The 26,476-nt window shown below is 36.4% G+C and overlaps 1 protein-coding gene across 5 annotated transcripts in view; it reads right to left on the bottom strand.

Annotated features, from left to right (window-relative positions):
• Nucleotides 1-26,476, bottom strand: part of LOC107749434 (IQ motif and SEC7 domain-containing protein 1-like) — a 218,257-nt gene that overhangs the window by 34,723 nt on the left and 157,058 nt on the right. Inside the window, exon 1 of one of the 5 annotated variants that reach the window (XM_016564592.1) lies at nucleotides 15,089-15,324. The exons of the other annotated variants lie outside the window; for them this stretch is intronic. Coding sequence (XP_016420078.1) covers nucleotides 15,089-15,126 — 38 coding nt within the window. The 5' untranslated portion in view covers nucleotides 15,127-15,324. Of the gene's footprint in view, nucleotides 1-15,088; nucleotides 15,325-26,476 lie in introns of those variants that run through there. 5 annotated transcript variants of the gene reach the window in all.

Genomic DNA, 26,476 nt, shown 5'->3' with positions numbered 1-26,476 from the left:
GAGTCACTTCATTAGCATTTTACCGTTTCATTTGAGAAAACTACCGTCATATCACATACACAGCAGCTGCAAGTTCTTCACGGCAACCCGTCAAAATAAAAGTTTAGTTTAACGTTAAGAAACTGTCAGAATATATGACTATTTAGCAGTCTTAAGAGTCAATGCTACTACTGCTAATAAATATTAATAAATCTTTATTTTTAAAGGAATAATCACATCTGTTTTCTTTTTAATTTTAACAGTAAACCTCTGTTGTGCAGCACTTTGTTTGCCTTCATCTGATTTCCAGAAAAATTAAGAACATTTTATAGGGCCCTATTATTGTTTAAAAAAGGACCCTATACAAAAAAAAGAATGGGTTTAAAATACAGGCATGTGGTTCTTAATTTCTTTTTATTAATTCACCATTTGTAAACTGATGTTTACTGTTCATTTTTTAGAAATATCAATAGCATTTGTATTAAAACTATATTCACTGAATGTAATAAAAAAAAATCGAGAATCGAATCGAATCGAGAGCTTGCGAATCGAAATCGAATCGAATCGGGACATCTGAATCGATACCTAGCCCTACGTGATTATTTAAAATTTAAGCTGAAATAATGCGGGCTGAAGGCTTAAATTAAAGCATATAACATCGATATACAACCTCGTAGTTCACAGTAGGTCTGTTTTAATGGTTTACATGTTATTGTTAAAAACCAATTCGCCTATGATAAAATTTGATAAAAATGGGATTTTTACTTTTTCAGAACCTGTCTGTTGCACTCTGTAATAAAATAACCTTAACAATCAGCCAATCAGAATCAAGCATTCAACAGAGTTGTTCCCTTCACCCAAACCTGTGAAATAATACAAAGACATTAGAAAAACAACTAATGCATTTTCTTTGCTACATGTTAAAACACATTTGCACCAGTGCATTAGCTTAATTCATGAATAAAAGTCTCTTATCAGACAATTCTTTTAATAAATGAACCAAAAAAGACTCACAAGTTACTGGTTTAAATGGTTGCAAATTTAAATCACACTTACAAATTGAGTAATGACAAACAAATAATGTTTTGCTACATGCAAAACCAGTATTGCTTAGCTTAGTTTGGGCCTATTACAGGAGCTTTAGAGGACGAGGCTTTGAATTTAGATTGATCATGAAGTCTTTCCTATAGAGGCTAAGTTCTTAAGATTTGTTGGGTGCAGTACTGTAGTTTTCCAAAATCTCTAAAGTACTGTACTATATGTGTTGGAAACCTAATTGGGGAAATTCTTGATAAAGTAGAACAAGCAATTTCACTGCTGTAGCTAAAAGCCATTTATGGATAACTACATTTTGTTACTTGTTTAGAAAGCAAGAGGAAATGAGAGCCTTTTATCTTTCTAATTGTTGTCCTTGCAATGTATCTTGAGGCATGTGTGAATAACGACACAGACAAACAAACAAGCCGGGCAGTTTCAAAATGCTCAGACATTATCAGGCCCTCTCGTCCAAAATGACCGCTGAGGTTGAGTCTAAATAAACAGAGTTTGGAGGACGTGCCTTGTTATCCTCCCTGTCTGCTCCGTCCTGGCAGCAGGGACAGAGTAGCGCCATCTAGAGCTGGAGATCTACCTAGCAGCTGTCAAAGGCTCAAACTCGGCTCTCCAGACTGCCCCAGGATGACAGGCATCTAACAGTGGATGGTCTGCGCCAGCCTGATACATGACCCTCAGACTGCCATCTTTTGAGTCGATAAAGGAAGCAGACAGTGAAAACTAAGGAACAGACACAGCCGGGCTGCACAAGAAGGGACAAATCATCAAAGTTCAAATATCAGTATTGATGCTGCAACAAAAGCATTGATTCCCACATGCAAATATTGATTCTTACTGTTTTTCAATGTCACACGATCCTTCAGAAATCATTCTAATATGCTGATTTGCTACTCAAGAAAAATTTCTAACTATTATCAATATTAAAAACAGTTGTACTGAACAGTTGTAGTGACAACTGTAAAAAGATTTTTCAGGATTCTTTGCTGAATGAAATTCAAAAGAAAAGCTATAGTTTAAAATAGAAATCTTTTAAAAAATGTAAAAGTCTTTATAACACTCCAAAGAGAAAGGACAAATTGAAATCACATCATATGACCTCTTTAAATCTAATTGAGTCCCCAAACTTTTGAATACATTATATACATAATTCATAGTTTAGGCCTATTTAATGCTAACAATGGCTTTTTAATGTTGAGTTGAGTCTATTAATTACTAATTTTGCCCTCATAAAACACAAAAATGTCTATTTTATTAAGGTAATATTAGCCTTGATAGTATAGTACATTTGTCAGATCAAAAATCCAATAAATGATATCCTCCATTCTTAAAGCAAGGACAGCAAAGGTTCTGTGTATCTGTGTATGTTTGTCTCTTTAGGCACCTTGATTGATGGGTAGTGACTAGACGAGTCCCATCTCATCACAGTGAGAGACATGTTGGCGGTACAAGAGGCAACTGACACATACAGATCTCATTCTCTCTCTATTCAAGCTTCAAGGTCGTTTTATTAACAAAATATCACCCTTTCACACACTGTGAACTCTCTGTTCCACACCTGTAAATATGCTGCGAAAAATAAGCAAGGGCTATTTGCAGTTTGCTAAATGTGCTCGTGATATACCATTGCTAAATGCAAAATTAGCTGAAAGAACAGCAGACACAAATCACACCTTCCAAACAACCTCAAATCTAACAAAAGTAAAGGTGCTTAACCTACCGTCTGAAGGCAAACACTTGTGATGCCAGCTGTCAAAACACAACACAAATCTCCTGTCCTTCGCTTGTATTTCCTTTACTGGAGGTCACCAAAAATGTGGGCACAGCTTCTATTTGTTTCCTATAAATTCCATTGCCATAGGCTACACGCACACATTAAGAAGCAACCAGCACCTCCCAGTGCTGCCGTCTGCTCCAGTCATAGCATTAGCACTGGCACCAGGTAATGTCTCTGCCGCCCGTCCTACCGTGTGTCTTCCTGCTCTGCTGAGGAGGGCGCAGGCAGTGGTTATGGGGAAGTGCTGAGTGTGTGTATGTGTGTGTGTTGAGGTTTAAAGGAAGGGAGTGGTGATTGCACAGTTGATTGCTTTCTCTGAATTGTGCGTGATTTAAAGTCCTTAAAGTAGAGTGAACGTGAAACCATGCTGGAGATCCTGTGACAAATAATCATATTTTCTTATCATAATCCAACTTATCGAATGCTTGTATTTGCAAATGCAATCTAGCTAGGGTTATTAACTAAAATCATAAACAAAAACTTTTCATTACTACTGTCAAAAGCACCAAAAGTTGGTTAAATGACCATGGTGTTGGTGTGCTTGACTGGCCAGCAAACTCACCAGACCTGAACCCCATACAGAATCTATAGGGTGTTGTCAAGAGGAAAATGAGAAACAAGAGACCAAAAAAATGCAGATGAGCTGAAGGCCACTGTCAAAGAAACCTGGGCTTCCATACCACCTCAGCAGTGCCACAAACTGATCACCTCCATGCCACGCCGAATTGAGGCAGCAATTAAAGCAAAAGGAGCCCCTACCAAGTATTGAGTACATGTACAGTAAATGAACATACTTTCCAGAAGGCCAACAATTCACTAAAAATGTTTTTTTTATTGGTCTTATGAAGTATTCTAATTTGTTGAGATAGTGAATTGGTGGGTTTTTGTTAAATGTGAGCCAAAATCATCACAATTAAAAGAATCAAAGACTTAAACTACTTCAGTCTGTGTGCATTGAATTTATTTAATACACGAGTTTCACAATTTGAGTTGAATTACTGAAATAAATGAACTTTTCCACGACATTCTAATTTATTGAGATGCACCTGTATATAATTTGAGGTACTAAATGTAAATAAAGTAAAAAGTAACAAATATAGACATTAAAAAAATTATAAAAATGACAATAAACAACAACAAACTTACTAAAACAAACAAAAAAATTTTACTAAAAAAATTAAATTCAAAGTAAATACAAAAAATATAATAGTATGAGTCTAGCTTTACTAAACATATTTATGAAGAACTATGGAGGAAAAAGAAAATTTTTTACTTGCCAAAATAAAAACAATGTCTAAAACAGACAGTGAGTTATGAATAAATCTTCTACAGGTGGGCCATTTGACTTGAGCTTTTGTTAAATCCTGTAATGACTTCTAATACAAAAAGAGAGTGAATCGTTTTCATCACTCTGTGTTCATACAAAGGAGATGACACTGAATATTTCTTTACAATAATGTCCTGCGTCAGTGAGGGAGAAATTTATACGGCCATCCATTCTAGAACAATCCCAGGGCTCATAACGTGCGGCAGATCAAATGATCGATTTCACTCACATGTGGGACGTTTCACACAAGGACCTTTGTGAGAACTTCAAGGCGCATGTCAAAGTCATTTTCTCTCAGTATGTAAGAATGTGGTATGAAATGTGAGAAGGGCTGGAGTGTTTTCAATTTGAGCGTTCAGAGAAACTTTGATGCCATTTCATCTCTTAAAAATTGTGTTTTATAAAGGATCACAGCCCTGACATGTGGAACTTCCCTTTTTTCATCACAATGATTCAGAAGTGTTCCTCCACGTCATTCTTGCAAAGTTTTATCATGGTAACCATAGTTTCAACCAAAATACTATGATTGCCATAATTAATGTTTGTAAGAGCCATATTGAAATGTTTTGAATGGTGGAAAGTTTCTACACCAAATGTTTTATCATCATCTCATACTCAAACAGCCATATCTACATATCCATCAAAACAATTTCCAATCAGAAACAGATCCCAGAACAAAGATGACCAGAAGGTCTAATTCTCTTTCTCCTGCTGATGAATTCATTTGCAATTTCAAGGGCAGGGCACAACAAAACAACAATTTGTGTCAGCCATTTAGTTCATGAATACCAATGAAATGGCATTACATGCAGCCCTTCAACTATAATCGCATGAAAGAATGAAAATGTTACGGATAAAATCGCTGTGAAACATCAGCATAACGTCAAGGAATGATTAGAATGATCACATTACACTGTGAATAAATATTTATGGTGGCTAACAAACATCAGAATACATGATTTGATATCTCCAGTGAAAATATTAAAACTGGTGGAATGAACAGATTGGGACTTTATGACACAATAAAAAAATAAATAAAAATTGCAGTAGATGAGAACACTGACCTATATGTTTTGGGAACCCCTGGCAAAATGGTTGATTTTCTGTGCCAGTTGAGTACGTTCTTATAAAAGATAATAGCTTGACATAAACCGATCCCTGTAAAATTCAAGCACAGCAACATGCAATGAAAACATTACACTGTGAATAAATATTTATGGTGGCTAACAAACATCAGAATACATGATTTGATATCTCCAGTGAAAATATTAAAACTGGTGGAATGAACAGATTGGGACTTTATGACACAATAAAAAAATAAATAAAAATTGCAGTAGATGAGAACACTGACCTATATGTTTTGGGAACCCCTGGCAAAATGGTTGATTTTCTGTGCCAGTTGAGTACCTTCTTATAAAAGATAATAGCTTGACATAAACCAATCCCTGTAAAATTCAAGCACAGCAACATGCAATGAAAATGGTTAACAAACTCCTATAAAACGCACATTTCGCTATAGATTCCAAACTAGTTTACTTGAGTTACCTGCTGAGGTGGTCTCAGGCAAAATTTGCAATTGCACAAATAGTGTAGCACATCTGGGAGCTGTCGAGAGTAACCTTTACAAGGGGCATTCAGCAGACATGTAGGGCCGTTCATGCATACCAATACAGATACGCAACACAACACTGCTGCTCACTGCTTACACTGATCTAGAACCAGCTTCAAATCCTCTATAAACATCAATAAAACCATGTATCATCAATAAAAACCCTATGGTCTGTAAATATGACATACATTAGATTTCCTGTGTATTTTGCATGCCTCAACTTTACTCTAAATTCAACATTAGCCAAGTTAGCAAAGTTAAAAAGCACTGAATTTGTGGACCTTCTGCACTGAACAAATTTGTGTAGCTCTGCGGAGTGGATTTAAACAGGTTAAAATGTGTTTAACAGAACCGAGAGTACTACATGCTCAGCTGAAAAGCATAATCAAATTACCCGAAATAGTCAATAAATTAATCTGTGGCCACATAATCTGAGTGGGCCTACGTATTAGTAATGCCTCTTTGCATTTATTAGCAATAATTTGGAGTTTTATAGCGGAATACTTGTTGTGTTGTGTGGCCTGTCAAATCTCGTTAGGCTAATAGCAAACAAACAAAAACAGGCATGTTAACACTTTGTGCATGCTAACCAGGCTCAAATTGTTAACACAATAAGCTATAAAAGCTATCTATTCCATCTTTCAATCACAGTTTTTGTCCTAACCATTTTGACGATTGCTTGGGTATAATCGAGTATTTCTGCACGGTTTAACTGGATAGCCCCGCCCACTGTGTAATCTCATTGGCCCAGAATCTCTCTCCCAATAATTTAAACTTCAGATACGATTCTAAATGGTTAATCATTTCACTTCATTGTGAAGTCGAACAGATTATTTTCTGGTAGACACTGTGCTACGTGCATCATGCTAGTATACTCATTTTTAAGGTTCAGTGATGGAGGCAGTATGTAATTTTTCAGAAAATTATAGTCTGGATAGTTTTTAGTTGTCAAAGAATTTGAGAGTAATTAAATGCACATCTTTTAGAGAGTTGACTGCAGATTGAACTTTGGCCTCTTCTGTTCAAAACAAATATAACCTGGTGAGATCACTGTGAAAGCGGATGCGTACAGATTTCTTAGGCCTCAGGGTCAAATCACGTCCATCCTAGAAACGTTTAACTGTCTTTACAAGCTTGACTGAAGCAAGGCTACGCTTTTTCTCCCAAACATTCCTCTCATGTTGACAGCATGTTACCACAAAGAGGCCAAGGGAATCTATTTACACAACTGGGCGTAACACCCTTCTGAAGATAATCGGATGATTTCTCATCAGGCTTGTACAAGGTGGAAGAAAAGAACTATGCATTTCAAATTAATGAGAAGTCAATGAATGGGAACACAATAATTATATGCTGTGTCCTTAAGGTATTAATACTATGATTTGTCATGACTCACAGCTAAAGAAAGAAGCAACGGAAAGAAAGGCAGTATAAACATAGCGTGAGCACAATATTTGAAGAGTGACATCTTATTAAATAATGCTTTTCTATAATTGTTGGGCTGGAGGGTCTGCAGAAAACTTGAGAGAAAAACAATGACAAAATGTAATTTAACAGCAAGAAATACAAATCACAGCATGAGAGATGTATGAAAAATCTTTTGAATGATAGTGTACTATATGTGTGTGTTTATATAAAAATCCAAAGGTTTATTTAGGCTGCATTTATTTTATTAAAAATACAGTAAAAACATAATATTAACACAAATTAAAATAATATTTTTAAAAATGTTATTTATTCCTGTGATGGCAAAGCTGATTTTACAGCAGCCATTACTCAATAAATATTTTTTTCCTCTCCATTGCCACACCATAGAATTTTACAAACTTGTTTTAGCTTATAACAAATAGGCTAATAATTTCAAAGCCAAAAATTTTATTCTGGAAGCATCATTTTCTCTATAATAAGTACATAGTTCAACCTGGTCTCATAAAAATACGTACCTCTGGGTACTTTTCTGCAACACCGTTTTTACGTACCTTACTGCACGTTTCGCTGGAGTTTCAAAGAGAAATGTCCACTGAGTGGCGCTAAAACACGGGTTCAATACGTGAACCCTGGGACATTTTTATTACGTTGATATAGGTACGTATTGCTGTGTTTTTATTACATTGCTTCAGGTACGTATTGCGGTGGTTCAGAATTCAAATATCCGCGGACAGTCGCTAAAAGTTAATGCTCTGTCGTGTTGGAAATATGCCCTACACCAAACCCAACCCTAAACCTACCCGATAGTGTTAACAAATGCAAAACTGATATAAAAACGCATTTGTTGATGCAACCGTGTCATTTGAACTTCCTTATATGCAGATTTCAGCTGTTTTGTCGAACCGTAGTTACATGGGATTCGAACTGGAGCTCCTTATTTCTCAAGTACGTCTCCGTACTCCGTGAGCTACCGAACAAACCTACCGTCTATGAAAACCAATAGATATGAAGCTGGACATGTGCGATGCTAACATTAAAAAGCATCAGTTTTCAAATATCCCAGCATATTAAAATTGTTTTGAAGTCATAACATAATATTCTTCAAGTAATTGTGCGAAAATTACGCTTTATTAATCGAAACTGTAAATTTGTGTGAAATGAATAAAAGGTGTCGGAGTTTTACTGCCTCTAGTGTTCATTTCTTTTGGAAACTGCAGTGATATGTACTTAATGGTACATATTTCGCGTCTTGCGAAAAAGTGCCCCAGGTACGTTTTTGCCATGAGACCAGGTAGCTTAGTTTTACACAATATTTAAATATTTAATATACTAAAACATACAGCTGCCTTTAGATTTCTAGTTTGTTGACAAAATACCCAGGCCTGCATGTGTTGGAAACTTCTAATCTCCAGTAACTATAACCTCTTTATGTGGCAAGTAATTGTGGAGTTTCTTGGGAATAGCGTGTCAGGGATCTTACAATAAGCTGGGAAGATGCGGCCTGTCAGAGCTGACGTAACCAGCAAGCCGCAGAACTGCTTTTGTCCGTCCCTCCCTTCCCTCCAGCTGCCTAGAGTCTGCTTCTTTAACTTCACATGTAACGCCACACAAGCTGGCACACGCACACACACACACACACACACACACACACACCCTACAGTCAAACATCTGCAGTGCTCACACTGCAACTCTGTCCACACCTCATTCCATAAAGCAGCTTTCAGTTTCGTGCTCTTAAACAGTGATGTGTTTCCATCGGTCACACAGAGGCCATTGCTTTAAAACCCACTTTTGAAATCTTTCAGAATTTGGCACAGATTAAATGCCTTGTTGTCTTTCATATCCAAGGAGAAATGAAAGCTGACGTGTGTAATTTAGAAACTAGTAGTGGTGTTTTTGGTTATTCTGAAAGTGATTTAGTATCTTTCAATGATTTGTATTCTGTCTAGGGAAATGAGTCCTTTATTATTGCAGCACAGAGAAGAATAGGGTCACTTCCAAAGGTCATTCAAGCCATTCTACTGTTTTCAAAGACTTAGCCAATGATGCAGTTCCAGTGAAATGTCACTCTCTTGTAAGCTTCTGTTTTAAGCTTAGCTTCTGTTGAAAGATGGCCAGGTGGTGATTAGCAAGTCCCGCAAACCTCAAACCCAAACAGGCCTTCACCATCCTACACCTTGTTGTTACAACCAACACTGGCCCTGCATTCTTCTCCCCTGGATTCCTGAGAACTGTTTTTTTTCTTCGGAAGAACCGGCAGACTCAGCTAATGGAAGCCAAGTGGCAATTATCACAGAGCTTGCTGCAGATTGACTGAACACACTGCAACAAATTACAAACGAACTTGACATAAACTTGTCTATAAACATGGGGCTTCGCAACATAGCAAAAAAATATTTAAGGGCTGTTTACTTGGAGCGGACGGCAACAATCAGTCTGCAGCATCCAAACAGTGTGCTGTTGTTCAGATTCTAGAGATCACTATCAAGATTTGTATTTTTGTACTAAAATAGAAGGGCGACATGCATAACAGTGCTGCTAAAATTGTTATATAAACCAAACAAATTATTTCCCAACAGCAATCATCTACAGCTTGTGATTATCATGAAATGCTTTGCATGGATATGGAGAGTGAATCACTATACCAGAGCTGACCAGACAGGTGATTTAATAAGCACTAAAGCCAAAATAGATCATACCACTGAGACTCCAAAAGCAGAAACACTTTGTGGGGAATTCACTTAACAGCTGCATTACTTTTGTGAGCTGTGTTACAGTGCTATTCACTAACCACCCACAATTCACTCTGACTGGATGCTGAACACACTAATTAAGTATTTACATCAAGTCTGATTTGCATCAAGCATAAGAGACTTCTTCCTTTCTTTACTTCATTAGGAGTTAGGTATCCTGAAAGGTTTGAGAACACTATACAACGCAGGACTCAACAGTGCAGACTTTTTTTTTTTTTTAGTAAATTCAGTTTTCAACTTGCCCTGCCAATGTTTTTCCTGGTCCTAACACAAAATATTATGTTTATAAATTCAATTTAATAAAAATGTAAATGTTATACGGAATATACTTATAAATGATAATTTAAAAAAATGCATTAATAGGGCAAATAGAATTTTTTTCAAATAGAAAAGTTATGTAAGAATGGGCAGGCTTTCCTTATTGTTTATATGTGTCTAGTTTAAACCCTCAGGCGAGTTTCTACCTTAGGTGTTTTATAAAGAATCAGGTCATGGTTGTAACCAAAAAACGAAACAAACAGAACCGATCAATAAGAAATCAAAAGATCAAGATTCTTCCAGTTCTTCATCATTCATGGAAAATATATCATACCTGGTGTCTCTTTCCCTACGCTCTGTCCTCAGAGGCTCTCTACACGACACAATGACACAGCAGATTTGGATGAGAAGGTACATGCCCCTGCTTCTTACTGCATCAGCCTAGCTTTGCAATATTCCATGGCCAATCACTAGATCTTACGTCCTGAATACTAATTTAAAGACAAGTCCTGCAGCCAGTAACTCAAACACAGGACAAATTCGGGTGCACCAAACACTCATCTGGCCCCATGAAATGCAATCATAATCAAATATTTAACATTTATTTGGAGCTAAGAGGAAAGAACTGGTTTGATATCTCATCTGCTGACAGAGGACAGAGCTGAATCTTAATCTTAAATTTCAAAGTTATTTATATATTTAAGCCAGTTATTTAAAGTACCAAGACAGCTGGGGTGTCAGCCATCACAAGGTGCCAAAAATGCATTCATTTAAATAATATTTGCACAATGCAAATTGGATAACAGCTGCAGAATATATAAAGCTTTGAGACCTTTTCATGATAAGCGGTTTGTTTCAGTCGTTTAACGTCATAGTCCATTTTTATAGTTATTATATGCCACCCACAGCGCTTTAGGATTACCACTAGCTTTCCATATGATGTTTAACAAAGTAATGGCTGCTGACATATGTGATATGGTTTTATCTGTGGATCAGCGATCATAATCTGAAATAACAGTGCCCCATTTCCGAGAATCACATGTCAGCCAACCTGAAACCAACACATCCAATCTGATAGAGACCATCGCTGTCACATTCCCACATTCACATCACACGGCCAAACACAACAGCAATCCCCTAGACACAGCTGGAGCTGTTTGACAGAAATAGACTTGCTTTGTTATGGCCCTGTGAATCCCTTGAGGAAAGCAGCCATAATAACGGCAAGATTGCACATGGGAGACTCAAACCCCAATGTCGAACTCACCAACACATCAGTGCCCAGAGAGATCATTCAGACCACATGACTGTCGGGATGTGTTCGGCCCAACAGCACAGTGACGGCAGAAACCGGGACCATTAGTATCATGCCATCATTATGCTGTGTGACTTGTCCTTGTTTTCTAGTAGATGTGTGCTGTGCGACAGCAGCAAAGATGACTGTGTAACCCTAGGGTCTGAAATATTCTTGATGAGTCATGCGGGGTTGGATGACTATTCAAATGCACAGCTGTTATTAATGTACAGACGTATTTTGGGCTGTTTTTTTAGCTTTTTTTTCCCGAGCTTGATCTGTAGTCACAAATATAGGAATAACCAGCATGGATATTAAAGGGATAGTTCACCCCAAAATTAAAATTCGGTCATCGATTACTCATCTTTATCTATTACTAACCTGTTGACTTAATTTCTTCCGTGCAACATTTCGAAAAATTAAACTTAAACTTTTGTCTATACAATGAAAGTCAAAACAAAACAAAACATAATTTTTCTTTTGTGTTTCACAGAGGAAATACATTTATACAGGTTTGGAATTGCATTCTGTAAATAATGACAGAATAAAATTTTTTGTGTAAAATTAATATCCCATTAAGTGCCGTAAATTCAAGCCAATATATTAACGTATTTCAATCTAACATATAGGGTTAACTGTTATCGATATTAATATTAATATGAATATTTTCATGTTATGGCCAGTAACCTAAAACAACTATCAATTATTTTAAAATGTTACAAGTGATTTGATGCATCACAACATTATAATGTACAGTATGAACATTTTTTTATTTTTATATCTCTACTTAAAAATATGGAAAATGAACAAGTAAAATTAAACATCCGACATCGACTGATACAATAAACAAACAAACAAAAATCTCTTAATATCAACAGATATGGGACCGATGTATGGGGCATCCCAACTACAGGTGCATCTCAATAAATTAGAATGTTGTGGAAAAGTTCATTTATTTCAGTAATTCAACTCAAATTGTGAAACTCGTGTATTAAATAAATTCAATGCACACAGACTGAAGTAGTTTAAGTCTTTGGTTATTTTAATTGTGATGATTTTGGCTCACATTTAACAAAAACCCACCAATTCACTATCTCAACAAATTAGAATACTTCATAAGACCAATAAAAAAAACATTTTTAGTGAATTTTGGGCTTGATGACATCACTGAATTCAATGATGAACTGTCTTTAACTGGAAAATTAGTGTTTACTATTGTCATTTTGCATTATTGACACACTATTTTCCTAATTAATGCTGTTCAGTTGCTTTGACACAATCTGTATTGTTAAAAGCGCTATATAAATAAAGGTGACTTGACTTGACTTGACTTGAATTGTTGGCCTTCTGGACAGCATATGTTTATGTTGAAAATACGAATGGTTCTACCCCACATGTTCACATATTCTAAGTGTGTGACTAAACTTAGAATCTAATTACATCAGCAGATCCAAAGATAGTTTAGCTGACACTCATATGAGTGCAAAAACACCACCAGCTCTGATGAATATCTCTGAATTCATAACCACAAAGAATGGTTATTGCTGCATTATCTGATATCAAGCAGCTTAATGTTGCATAATCTTCCCCCAAAATAAAAAAAAATCCACCTCACAAGGACTCCACAGGAGCCAAAACATTCCCTGGATCGCACCAGAAGACACCGGGGGCACAATAAAAGCAGAAAAAAACAGGCTGACGTCAGGATATGGACAAACAAAATGAGTATTGCTATACATAAATATAAAACAGTAAGGAACATCTAGCACAAGGATGTAATTTTTCCATTTATTCTTCCATTTGACTTCTTTAATGGTTGTCGGGAAGCCAATCTACGTTAAATGTGTTTGCGTCAGTTGTTTCTGCTTCAATGTCACCATCCTAATGGATGAACATAATAAACAAGCTCCTAGATCAATGCTAGCTACCCTACGGATCACAGTGCTCCATCAGCAAAGTTAAGGAAAGAAATGTAAAGTCAAACTCTGGAGGTCATCAGAGATTTCGGATATCATCCGAAAGTTTTATTTAGTCAGTTTGGCTTAGTAAGCAAACAACCCAGTGTCCTCCAGCTAGTTCGCATCAGTCAGAATGACATCAGACTACGGAAGAGAGAGAGAGAGAGAGAGAGAGAGAGAGAAAGATAGTTGCATGCCTCAACAGCTGCTGCAGTCATCTTTGCCAGAAACCTGTGTGCTGCTCAGATACCCGCAAACACACACACACAAACACACACGTACCTCTCACTCCATCCTGATCCCGGCTAGCCACAAATAACATGCAAAAAGCAGCGTCCGGAGGTCTGCTCTCTAACTTAAGCTGCGGAGGATAAACTCAGTTGCCCCTGAGCAGGAAAAGCCTGTTGTTGCAGCGGCCGGAGCTCCTCTCACCTAGCGTGACGATGCACTCCACTGGGCCGTCTGCTTCCCTCCTTTCCCCCAGCCTCCTGTCCCTCGAACACCCTCTCGTTTTCTCTGTCTCTCCACGTCACTTTCTCTCTATGCACCTCTCAACCCCTCCCCCTGCACTCATCCCCCTCCTCCATCCCTCCCTCACCCTCTCTGTCTTTCTCCCCCGGTGTGTTTTCTGTTGAAGGTGGCGTTTCGGTGCTCTTGCCCCATGCAAAGGGGCTGTGTCCTGTTTCTCTGTTTTTTTTACCACAGATTTTTTTTCACAGTTCGAAAAAACAGGGTTGGACAGAATTAAAAACAGACAGAGAGACAAAAAAAGGTAACCAAGGGGCAGAAAGAGAGAAAACAAGCAAAAAAAATATTTAATTCAACCAGGGGCCAGTTGCACAAAATGCTTTTAGTCTTACAAAGTTAGTCATCCAATATTTTTTTAAATACATAAATAAATAAATACTACAATAATTTTAGATTTTATTAACTGCTTTGCCACTAAAGCAAATTCTCCTACTTTCATAGTATGTACTGAATTCGATGAAGAACATCTCATCCATTAATGAAGTGCGTTCTGTAGGCATGCAGTTTTGTATAAATGCATCTCCGTACATCCTTCATTCGCCATGTTGGCACTGACATTTGACCCTGTGTGTTCTTTTGACCTGTGATGTACTAATAATAACCACACAAATAATTATCTTCAGTTTTCAAGCCCAATTTAACCACAAAGAACCTTTTAGCACCTCTAAGGGGCCACTGATACAGAATGCATTTTTGCCTTGAAAGATGCAGGCAGAGAAAAAATGCAGGCCTTTTCTAAAAGCTGAACTTTAACTAGAGCGCCACGTTTTTAGAACGCCATGTTATGCGCGAGCCGCTGCAAAAGATGCTAGCATAACAATCAAGTCCACCTAGTATGTGTTTAAATAGAAAACTATGAAAAAAATAGCACAGACAAATGAAAAACAAAAAACAAAAACACGTTACTAACACGTTACCACCCAGCTCAGTTCTCTGCCATTCTTGAATTTGTTTCTCAAATTTGCCAGTTTCTCAACTGCCTCAATTGTGTTTAAATCTTAAAACTTGCTGCTGTTATGCTTACATTTTGTTTTGATACTGTCTTATTACCTAATCTGAGCTAAATCCCACTCATGGTTATCTGCTGTTTATATGTGGATCACGGTGAATAAATGTTGCTGACTTACTGTTGTGCCTTCAGACGGCAGCTGGCATGAAGCGGCATCAATCTCCTGTACACGTTCCTGAAAAGCAAATGTCTCAAGGCTGACCTTGGCTCACACCACCAAGAGATCCGAACCGCAGAGGCATCTGTACGAGTGCCAGGACCTCAAGTTTTGTGTACGTGCTAAACTAAGTGCAATACAATCGCTCTTTCACTGTATAGGAAGGATTTAACTTTAATGGGATTGCAAACTGAATCCGGCAGGTGGTGTCCACGATTAGCTCATGTTCGGCTTTTGCCTTTAAAAACGGCAGAGCCTTGCACAACAAACACACAGAGGCTCAGTCATCTGTGGGGGCACTAACCCCCCTCATGACCCACTTCACCAAATTTGTGACTAAAGTGGAGTGGCACTTGGCTACCACTGGAGCCAAAACAGTCCTCGGATAATTGCCAATTAAACATTCCTGGAAAAGCAAAACCAATGACTGCTGCAAACTAGTATTAAGCAAGTAATCATTGGTGTGTCTGCTGAAACTGATCTAAGTGGACAGCTGCCAAACTCTGCTAGGGTCTTAGTTACAAAAGCAAACTGCTCGCTCTCTGTATATATATCTGTATATATATATATATATATATATATTTTAAAAATACATATTGATCAAATTATTTTCCAAAAACATTAAAAAAATCAATAGAATTAGAATATATATTTAACATTAACACTCACCAAATTTAGTTTAAAATTAATAATAATAATAATAAAAAACTGTCCAGAAATCACAAGATTATTTCCTTGTAATGTATTGACAGCACTATTTTTATCAAGAAAATAAGAAAAAGCTGCATATAGTTTTGTGAACAGTTTTTTGTGCCCGATATGCTGTCTTTAGTAAAAAGTAAATATTTTCTAGAAAATATTTAAATAATTTCCTTTTACAATTTTAGCACAATTGCAATACAATTAGGGCTGCCACTAACGACTATTTTTACTTCGATTAATCTACCGACTAATTTATCGATTAATCTAAACGATTAATTTCCCACAAAAAAATCAACAATTTTACTTAAGAATATTTTATTAAACTATATTTTATTAAACCAAATGAAATCCAAATTTCTATGAAATCCTTTTTTTAAAGCAAAAGTGCAAGAAGCAAGTGTCCATCTCATAGTCCAAATCACTGAAATCAAAGTTCAGTATTATAGTGTAAGAATGACAACATATCCATGTGTTCTAGTCTACTAATAATAAAATTATAATCAAAAAACACTTTTTAAAGGAGTATTTACCAGAAATGTTATTTACCAGAATTCATTTAGGAGAAAAATATAAATGTGCAGTATTTCTGACAAAAAAGAAAACAAAAAACTTAAAAATAGATGTAAGTGAACAATAGCCTTTAAAATTACTTAAAGGGGTCCTATTATGCTTTTTCACTTTTTAAATTTTAGTCAGTGTCAGAGGCGGACAGTAACTAAATACATTTACTTGAGTATTGTACTTTGTGAATTCACAATTATGCTTAATTATGATTTTTAAATGGGTTTAATATATCATGCAGCCTTGGGAAACAGTCTAATAATGTGTTTTATGGATTCTCGTCCGTGAAATGCGCCACTTACGGTATTTTGCCGGTTAGTCGACGCGAGCAAAATGAAGTCGAGGATTTAAAAAAATCGAATAGTTGAATAAAATCGATGAATCGCGACAGCCCTAAATACAATTCAAAAAAATTAATGTCTAAATAAGCATATTATTAGAATGTTCACGGTCAATCAGCATAACTGACTGCGTTTGTGATTTTGTTGGATTAATGGAGAAAAAAATGTCCTTATGGGGTAAAAGACTCTCCTGGGACAATCATGCACATGCACAAATAAGGAGCAGCTGGAGGGGAGTACAGGAACTCAAAAATGCTGGACCCTTCAATCCACAGACTGCTGTGCTCCTCCTATTTCTGTTTTATCTCTCACAACTGACCACTTGGGATTGCTGTGAGCATCGACTCAAACACCCGTCCAATCACGCATATCCATCAGCTAATGAAGCTGGAGAAACACACCGCCTGGCCATTAATATGTGTGCTGAGCTATAACACAGGATGATCATAATAGTCTGCATAGCCTGTGACATCAGCGGAAAAAGAAAAACGTTTTAAAGGAAAATAAATTTCTTTTTATAGATCAATTTTTACTTTGGAATAACAAGGAGAACAGTTCACAATAACACCAGTAACACGAATTAAAAAGACAGGGTGAATTTTAATTTCACGTTGACTTCAAGAGGCGGAGAGCACAAAGGGCCAGTTCCTGACCAGAGGTTTATGGCATTGGGTTAGTAAAGGTTTAGGCAGAAAGAGGGAACACTAACGAGTGTAAAGAGGCTAGTCACCGAGGACCTTAATCTGCTGAAAACTGGACAGATTATGACATCATCACAAATGTCTAATCCGTTGCCTGAATTCTATTGATTCAGAACACAGTACAAAACACATACAGTTACACAGCAAAAAAAGTATAATAATAACACCATAAACTATTTTTACTGAAGAAAATCTCTAGATGTTAATGTATTATCTTTGCAGCACACATTGCAGCCATTGGCTCCTATAGAAAACAAAAACAGGCACCAAATTATTTCTAAGAGCCACAGAATACACGTTTTATTTCTTATCTTTTTTTTGTTTTGTTTTTTGTTTTAAATCACCTTAACATCAGTCATACTGTCATGTGTTTATGTCTCCCCTCCTTTTACAACATAAGCATTTTAATCCATCTTGTAGATGTCCTGGGAACTAAGGTTTACTTAAAGTTGGAACTAAACGTCTTTTCCAACTTGAGAACATACAGTCACAAAGAATTGTTTATTACACAGAATCTGTGCCACAATATCATTACCATAATTATGTCAGCATCACTTGGCCACTGAGTGTAGTTTGGGCTCCTCCTCAATGCACTCTTTAAATGTTGTCATATGTCTTGCACACATCCAGTTTTTCTTAATTTGTAACATGCAATTATATAGGAGGTGTTGAATTTTACCTTTAGTTCCTTGCATTCTTTCTTATCATGTAGACAACAGGTTAAGTAAAAATATGAATATGCAATATAGCGCATATATTTAGCAAAATGCTGTTCTTTACAGTTATTTATTTTTTAGATGAATGAGCATATGAACGGCAAATGGTTATTCTGAGGTAAATATTGTTATGTGGCATTGTTTACAAGCTTTAAATGTTTTCTGCAGTTTGAAACACTGAATGAGCGATTACATGAGACATTTCAGTAAGTTGTACTGTATCTTATAATATACCTTTTGATGTCCATTCATGTTAATTTCATACTATAGTAGTAAAGAGAAAGATATGATGTGCCGCTTGAACTGAGGCGCTACAGCGATCAGTGCCAAAACGGTATTCATTGTTTGAATTTCGTTATGAATTTGGCAGAATTTTAAAGCTGCTATTTTGTTTATTAAAAGGTAACAGAGCACAAAACTTATTACTGGATGGCAGATGCGCTACAAATAGGCCTAATATGAAGTTCATGCAACAGAACACAGCTTGATAAGAAGCCATGCATCGATTCTAAACGAGAATTGTTAACGATATTGTTAATGTCCACACAGCTGACAGCTTTACCTGTTGTAGTTTGTTCAAGTTGTGCACAAAATAGACACTGCTTTTCTGCACTTTTACTTTGCACGTCTCTATTTTTGTTCTCTCTCATGCTGCACAACTGGAGCTGCTTTCAGCAAGAGTGGCATCAGTGCTGGTGTTCGGCAGAGATGAGAACTGTTTGAAAGTCTGTTTTTTCCACTAAAACTTTGATGCGCATCGTCTCAGTTTATTAAGTCAACATAACAAAAGATGTGATCGCAAAACAAGCAGGAAAAAAGGCATTACATGCAAATTTTTGAGTCATAACATGTACATTTATATAGTCGCCAGTGTCGAACTCAGAAAAAATATCACTTAATATTTGTATTAATATTAATAATAATAATATTAACATTAATTGATATAATAGTTTTAGTCGCAGTCTGGAGCCCTGTAGAGCTTGCAGAAACAACACAAATACGTCTAAGGTCTGTATTTTCTTTGAGCACCAAACTCAAAGAACATTAAACTGTATGCTACTGGCTCCCTCAGTTAAGATGAATGTTCAGGGAGAACCTTGAGGCAATGCCGCACTTGCTTGCTTAAAAATACAGGGCTGCACATAGACCTTTTGGCTTTTTCAAACATATGTCGAATTGAGAGCTTGAAAATCGAAATCGAATCGAAACATCTGAATCGATACCCAGCCCTACTTGTAATGAGTTACCCCCAACACTGGTCCTAAGATAGCTAGGATACTATACCCACAGAATAACTACATTTTATGATAATCTGAAACCTTACTTTATTGTATTTTTTGGTAACAGGGTTGTAAAAATGCAAATATGAATATAGAAAATGCTCATATGAAATGAACAGAAAAAATGGCTCATATTGTATTGTATTTTATTTCAAATTTTGGTAACAGGGTTGTAAAAATGCTAATAAGAACATAAAAAACTGCTATATAAAATTGAAAAAATAAACTACTCGTGTAATATTTATGCCAAACCTGCAACCTTTTTATTTAATTTTATTTTAAATATTGGTAACAGTTGTAAAAATGCAAATATGAATATAGAAAATGCTATATATAAAATGAACAGAAAATAATCGACTCATAATATTATTAAATTTGACCTTCTGAGGTTGATGATCAACATTTTTAAAGGTTAAGCAAAACAAAACAAAAATGTCAATTTTCCTATTCAGTATATGCACAACAATTACGCATATTATTGAGCGTATGCAATTCACGATAATATTAAAAAAAAAAAATTCTACTGATGATCATGGCTAAATACATGAAACTTGAACTTATGGTTCAGTGCATTAAAAAGTATATTTCATTTCCTTGGAAAGGAAAGATGCTGTGTGAGTGGTTGGAACGGCTTCATCCTGTGTTTTACCCTGTCAGATGTCACAACCCCAGTGTGAGGGGGACGAGGGTAACGGTGTTTGTGTTTTGATGAGCAACGCTTGGTTTGTGACCTCACTTACTCGGAGGTCAGGAGGAGTTGTGTGTGAGCGTCTGTGAGTGAGTCACGGATGGCCAAGCAGCCATAGATGGAGTGTTTTGGTATTCCTCAGCCCCTGTTTGGCACCCAACTGCAGACACAGGCAAGTGAACAGACATAACAATCCATTCTAGCAATACTGAGCTCACAAAGCTACTCTGGAAATATGCAGTGGAGAGGGAATTGACATCATTGATTTGTCACATTTTATTACCAGAATGTCACACTCACTTCCATATCAGCCTGTAGGGGGAGCCATCGTACAATCTACATATCTGATGACGACAATGGGAAAGATATCACATCATTATTCTCTGTATTTAAAGAATCTATGGAAATCATTACTGACTGGATGATCGCTAATGAACATATGCAAATCCACTGGACATTATAATTAATAAAACATTAAACAACTGATTTGGAACAAGATAGTCTTGTCATGAGTCTATTCCCTAGGTCTGCACAGGAAGATTTTTAAAAAGAAGCTGTAATGTATATGAACGTCACAGATCTTCTGAGATGAATTGGCGTGTTCCAGTGGCATTACCCCTGCAGCCAATAAACACAAGCTAGGAGAGCCTATACTCGACTGTGATTGGCTGAGAGCACTCAGGGGATCTCATTACAGCATGGTAGTGCAACTCTTCACTGGCACAGCCTCTGACGGAAGTTTGATCACTGGCTCAAAGAGCGTCAGCATGGACGATCACAACTCCAGTATTCTTTTTCAACCAAAGTGTCATAGTTCTTCATATTCTATACTGTTTTATATTGAGAAACTACTAGTAAGGTAACGGATACAGCTGATGTGATGAGCTAGTCTGATTGAAATCGGCACTTCAATGATGAGCATCCCTAACCGTCAGCATTACACTTTGACAGGTAATCCTGCAATGGATATTAATGATAACTCAAATCTTGCGGGGTGCTGTTATTTTCAGCTCAATCGGATTTATGATTTTCGTCTGCTGGACGATAGATAGATAGATAGATGACAGACAGACAGACAGTCAGATAGATAGATAGATAGATAGATGACAGACAGACAGACAGATAGATAGATGACAGACAGACAGACAGACAGACAGATGATAGATAGATATATGACAGACAGACAGACAGGCAGACAGTCAGATAGATAGATAGATAGATAGATGACAGACAGATAGATAGATGACATACAGACAGACAGATAGATGACAGACAGACAGACAGACAGACAGACAGATAGACAGACAGACAGACAGATAGATAGATAGATAGATAGATGACAGACAGACAGACAGACAGACAGACAGATAGACAGACAGACAGACAGATAGATAGATAGATAGATAGATGACAGACAGACAGACAGACAGACAGACAGATAGACAGACAGACAGACAGATAGATAGATAGATAGATAGATGACAGACAGACAGACAGACAGACAGACAGATAGACAGACAGACAGACAGATAGATAGATAGATAGATAGATGACAGACAGACAGACAGACAGACAGACAGATAGATGACAGACAGATAGATAGATAAGATGACAGACAGATAGATAAGATGACATACAGACAGACAGACAGATAGATAGAAGACAGACAGACAAACTGAATGGATCCGTGACTGTGCAGAATGAGGAGCTTTATAATCCAGACAGATATATAAAGCTCTATAATACAAACAGAACGAAGCTTGGTAAACAAAGCCTCAACTACAAGCTACGGCCTGGAGAAGATCCAATGTCTGCAACTATAAAGTGTGTGCGCGTGTGTTTACAGCACGGCATGCAGTGAGAACCGGATTTAATGATTGTTTACAGGCCGCATTGACGTGTGTTCCACACATACACAGCTGTCAGTGCGGTAACTGCCTCTTCACTGCGTGTTCACATGCCACGACTAATTTAAAGGGAAGACAGGACTTGTGTGCATCCTGCTGGGATGCTTGCCATAGTGGAATGGGGGAAGGGTGACGTCCGTATGTCAGGATACACTCTGATGCCATATGGGGACGATGCCCAAGGATACTTTTATTTAACATAAGTCTTTGTGCACATTTAAAGGGATAGTTGTTCATCCAAAAATGAAAATTCTGCTGTCAAAGTTATTTTTTACTAAGGAACTAAGGTTCATCATGTTCAAGGGCTGTGAAGCTCCAAAAAGGTCCAAAAATATTACAGAAGAACCATAAAAATAGTCTGTAAAATAGTCTTTGCTCTATTCCAAGTCTTTGAAGATGTATCTATTGAATATTGCCTTAAATTTTGGTGTGCTTTTCACACCGATCTACTGTAGGGCTTCAAAAAACTATAATGAATGAGTCATATGAAGTTGCTTTATGATACTTTCATGGTGCTATTTTGGTGTTCTTTGTCCTTTTTGGAGATTGACAGCTCCTGGTCACAATAAACTATGTGAACTCCTCCTTTGGTGTTCCACAGAAAGAAAGAAAAAACATACAGGTTTGAAACAACGAGTGAAGTAGCCTGGATTACAAAGACAGAGCAGCTGGAAGCAGAAGGGTAATGAGTGACAAGCATGCATCAGCAAAAAGACAGAGCTCCCTCATTACGGCTGACACCTCCAGCTCTGGCTCTGCTTAAACACAGGAGTGGATGGAAGCAGGCATTGAAAGAATGTAAGGTACGATTCAATGCATGCTCCCTAGATATTACTTTATCTTAGATGTTTTGAGTGGCAGTTGAAAAGCATCTCCTGAAATGAATAATTTTCATTCAACCCCAAAAAAGCAAAGATTGTACACTTTGTTCCAGAGTCTTTCATCATCATTTTTTCATTCGTTACATCTGAAGAGGGCGAGAGAAAAACGAACAGGCTGTCTTGGCTGAGGGAACGCATCATTTTAGTTTCCACTGAAGGGATTTCCTTTTTTCTCCCTCTGTCTCTTTCTTTCTAGTAGATTAAAATCCTCTCCTCCCAGTCTCTCATGCATAATTATGTTCATCACAAAGGATGAGCCTTTTAAACGGGCAGGAATTGCAGATGAGGCGGGAATGATTGGTTGCCTGCATGAGGTAATTGATCTGGAGTTTCTCTCATGTTAGTCCTGCGTCATTTGCTAGATTCAGCTCCTGAATACGAAAAAGCTAAAAGGCACTAAATGCTTAAATTCAGGGGTGTGAAGTAACAAATTACAAATACTCGCGTTACTGTAATTAAGTAGTTTTTTATCATAAATTGCATTTTTTTTTTAGTAAAACATTTTTCGGATATATATATATATATATATATATATATATATATAATGTATATATAAAAGGGGAGTTTCATCCGAGGAGGCAAGGGAGGAAGTGCCTCCTCAAAAAGTTGGATAAGAAAACAATTTGTAGCACAAAAATAAAAAAAAGCAAATATTTAAAAAAAAATTCTAAAGAAACAACAGCGACACCAGTGGGTAAAGTTACAGATTTTGCCTCCTCATTTCAGAACACCACTGCACACCACTGATAGATGAGCAAACCTGGAAATGACTGATATGATGTGAGCAGTTGAACACTAAAGAACAAATATATGTTCTATAGTGTTTCTGTCTCTTTCTTTCTAGTAGATTAAAATCCTCTCCTTCCAGTCTCTCATGCATAATTATGTTCATCACAAAGGATGAGCCTTTTAAACGGGCAGGAATTGCAGATGAGGCGGGAATGATTGGTTGCCTGCATGAGGTAATTGATCTGGAGTTTCTCTCATGTTAGTCCTGCGTCATTTGCTAGATTCAGCTCCTGAATACGAAAAAGCTAAAAGGCACTAAATGCTTAAATTCAGGGGTGTGAAGTAACAAATTACAAATACTCGCGTTACTGTAATTAAGTAGTTTTTTATCATAAATTGCATTTTTTTTTTAGTAAAACATTTTTCAAGTTCAACGCTTTTTGTTCCATTCAGTTGTAGATGCTGCTGAGCAGCTTATTCGCCCAGACCGCCACAGCCCCTTTTCTTTTGAAGTATTTCCCCAGAAATACTTCCTTATTTAATGCAATTTTTTCCTTACATATTGTATTATCAGCATAACAATTTGCCCCATTCTAGAACAATGTGCTTTTATGTTTAAATTATCATGTTTATGATTCTCATTTCTTTATCACAAAATGCTAAAAGTGGTACTGTTTTGGAGAGAAATTGGCTCTTTTTAATCTCTCTATTTAACCCATCTCATGGAGTGTGATGCAGTGTGAACTCTCGTATGAGTTTCTAATGGTTTTGTATTCTTTACATTGTTCTCTAAACATTAATATTTTATGTGCAACAATAGCATGCTCTGGCTCAGTGGCCTTAAACCTGATTTTAAATCTATTTTTTCAAACATTATGATTTAAATGATGATGAGTGTTTATCACTCCACATGAATGAATAATCTGCAATGAATTTCTAATGTCCCGTTTCTGTGTGAAGGCATCACACCATTTATCATTCACAGTGTCTAGTGAAGCTGGCATGGACTGCTAGGTGATACCGCTATATGGAAATGGACTGAGTTAAATGGACAAGCAGAGGACGGATGGGCCAGTAAACAATGCATGAGCACACACCCACCTGGAGCCTCTTTCCTCTGTCGGCCCATTAAAAACAGCTCAGAAGCACAAACTGCTTTGCATTATGGACAAAAGGAAGACAGATTGACAGAAGACCACTTATTGGGAAAAGGCTGCCATTTTATTACCAGAATCAGCAGAAGATCACCACCTGCCTATACTTTCAGCAAACCCCAATTTACCTCAAAAACTGATTTTTACTTTATTGTACATAAAATAATATTAAAATTCTGTCAGATTTTTTATTTATCTATTATTTTATGGCTGATAACCAATAAACCCAATATTATAATTCTATAATATTTTGTCTAAATAAATTACAAATAAATGATAACAAAAATATATACATATTAAAAACATAATAAAACAATTATAAAACAATATATCATGGTGTGTGATGCTGAACTATGAGTTTCTAATGGTGTTTGTATTTGCACTGTTCTAAACATTAATATTTTATGTGCAACAATAGCATGCTCTGGCTCAGTGGCCTTAAACCTGATTTTAAATCTATTTTTTCAAACATTATGATTTAAATGATGATGAGTGTACCGAGAATAACTCTTATATCTTTTCATCACTTTTCATCATAATAGAGTTGGCAGTCAAAATTCAAACTGCTGGATGATAGATATTCATCATTCTTTCTGACAAACAATAAAAGAAAATGTGAAAAATATGTGGAATGTTTTCTAAATGTTTAAATTGCAGTGTGCAGTGTTTAATATAAGGGGGTAGAATCCACAGCTCAGTACTCACTACTCACTACTCATGAGTACTTTTAAATAAGCTACTCTTTTACTCTTACTCAAGTAGTTATTTGGACAAGTACTTTTTACTCTACTCACACTACATTTTTGGAATGTAATGGTACTTTTACTTGAGCACATTTTTTCAGTACTCTTTCCACCACTGCTTAAACTAAGGCTGCACGATTAATCGAATGCGATTGTCATGCGTATCTTGTCGTAAATAAATGATAACAAAAATATATACATATTAAAAACATAATAAAACAATTATAAAACAATAAAATATTATGGATGATAATGATGATATATTTATCTATAATATAGTATTTTGTTTAAATAATTTAAAAATAAATAACAGCTAATAAAAATGTATAACTAATAAAATTATAATATTAAAAAACTACAATTAATCATTTTAAAAGCTACAAGTCAATATAGGCATCATATCATCATGTGCAGTATTAAAAACAAATATTCAATTTGAGATTTCCTAAAGTTACAAAAGTTTTAAAGCTGAACTTTAAATAAGCATTAGATTACGGAGAAGGTAATGCAAATGCTAAATGCAAAAATGAGCAGTCAAATTCCGACATTGACTGACACTGATAAATTAAACAATCTCTAATATCAGCAGATAACAGATATGGTATCAATATACTGTGCATCCTAGGGATGCACGATAAATCGCATGCGATATTTAACGTTATGAAAGCTGTTTGCGTAGCTTGTCAGTGAACTACGGCTCTGTCTAGTAAATGCTGCTCCACCTGAAAGCATGTGAAAACACAACATTTAATAACATGTTTTTACTCCAAACTCACTTCATAACATCAGTCGAGTGTTTGAAATAAATCCTTCTGTGAGACGATGTGGCTTCTTACACAGAATAAGGCACGCAACATATTTCATAGTATTCTAAGCAGTGATAAAGGCCATGTCGATTAGCATTGCATTATTATATACTTTATTATAATGAAAATTATAATAATAA

Source organism: Sinocyclocheilus rhinocerous, unplaced genomic scaffold (assembly GCF_001515625.1).
Source record: "Sinocyclocheilus rhinocerous isolate Xijiao unplaced genomic scaffold, SAMN03320098_v1.1 scaffold889, whole genome shotgun sequence".
Taxonomy (NCBI): domain Eukaryota; kingdom Metazoa; phylum Chordata; class Actinopteri; order Cypriniformes; family Cyprinidae; genus Sinocyclocheilus; species Sinocyclocheilus rhinocerous.
Note: the sequence above shows the minus strand (reverse complement) of the source record. Positions and strands in the feature narration are given on the sequence as shown.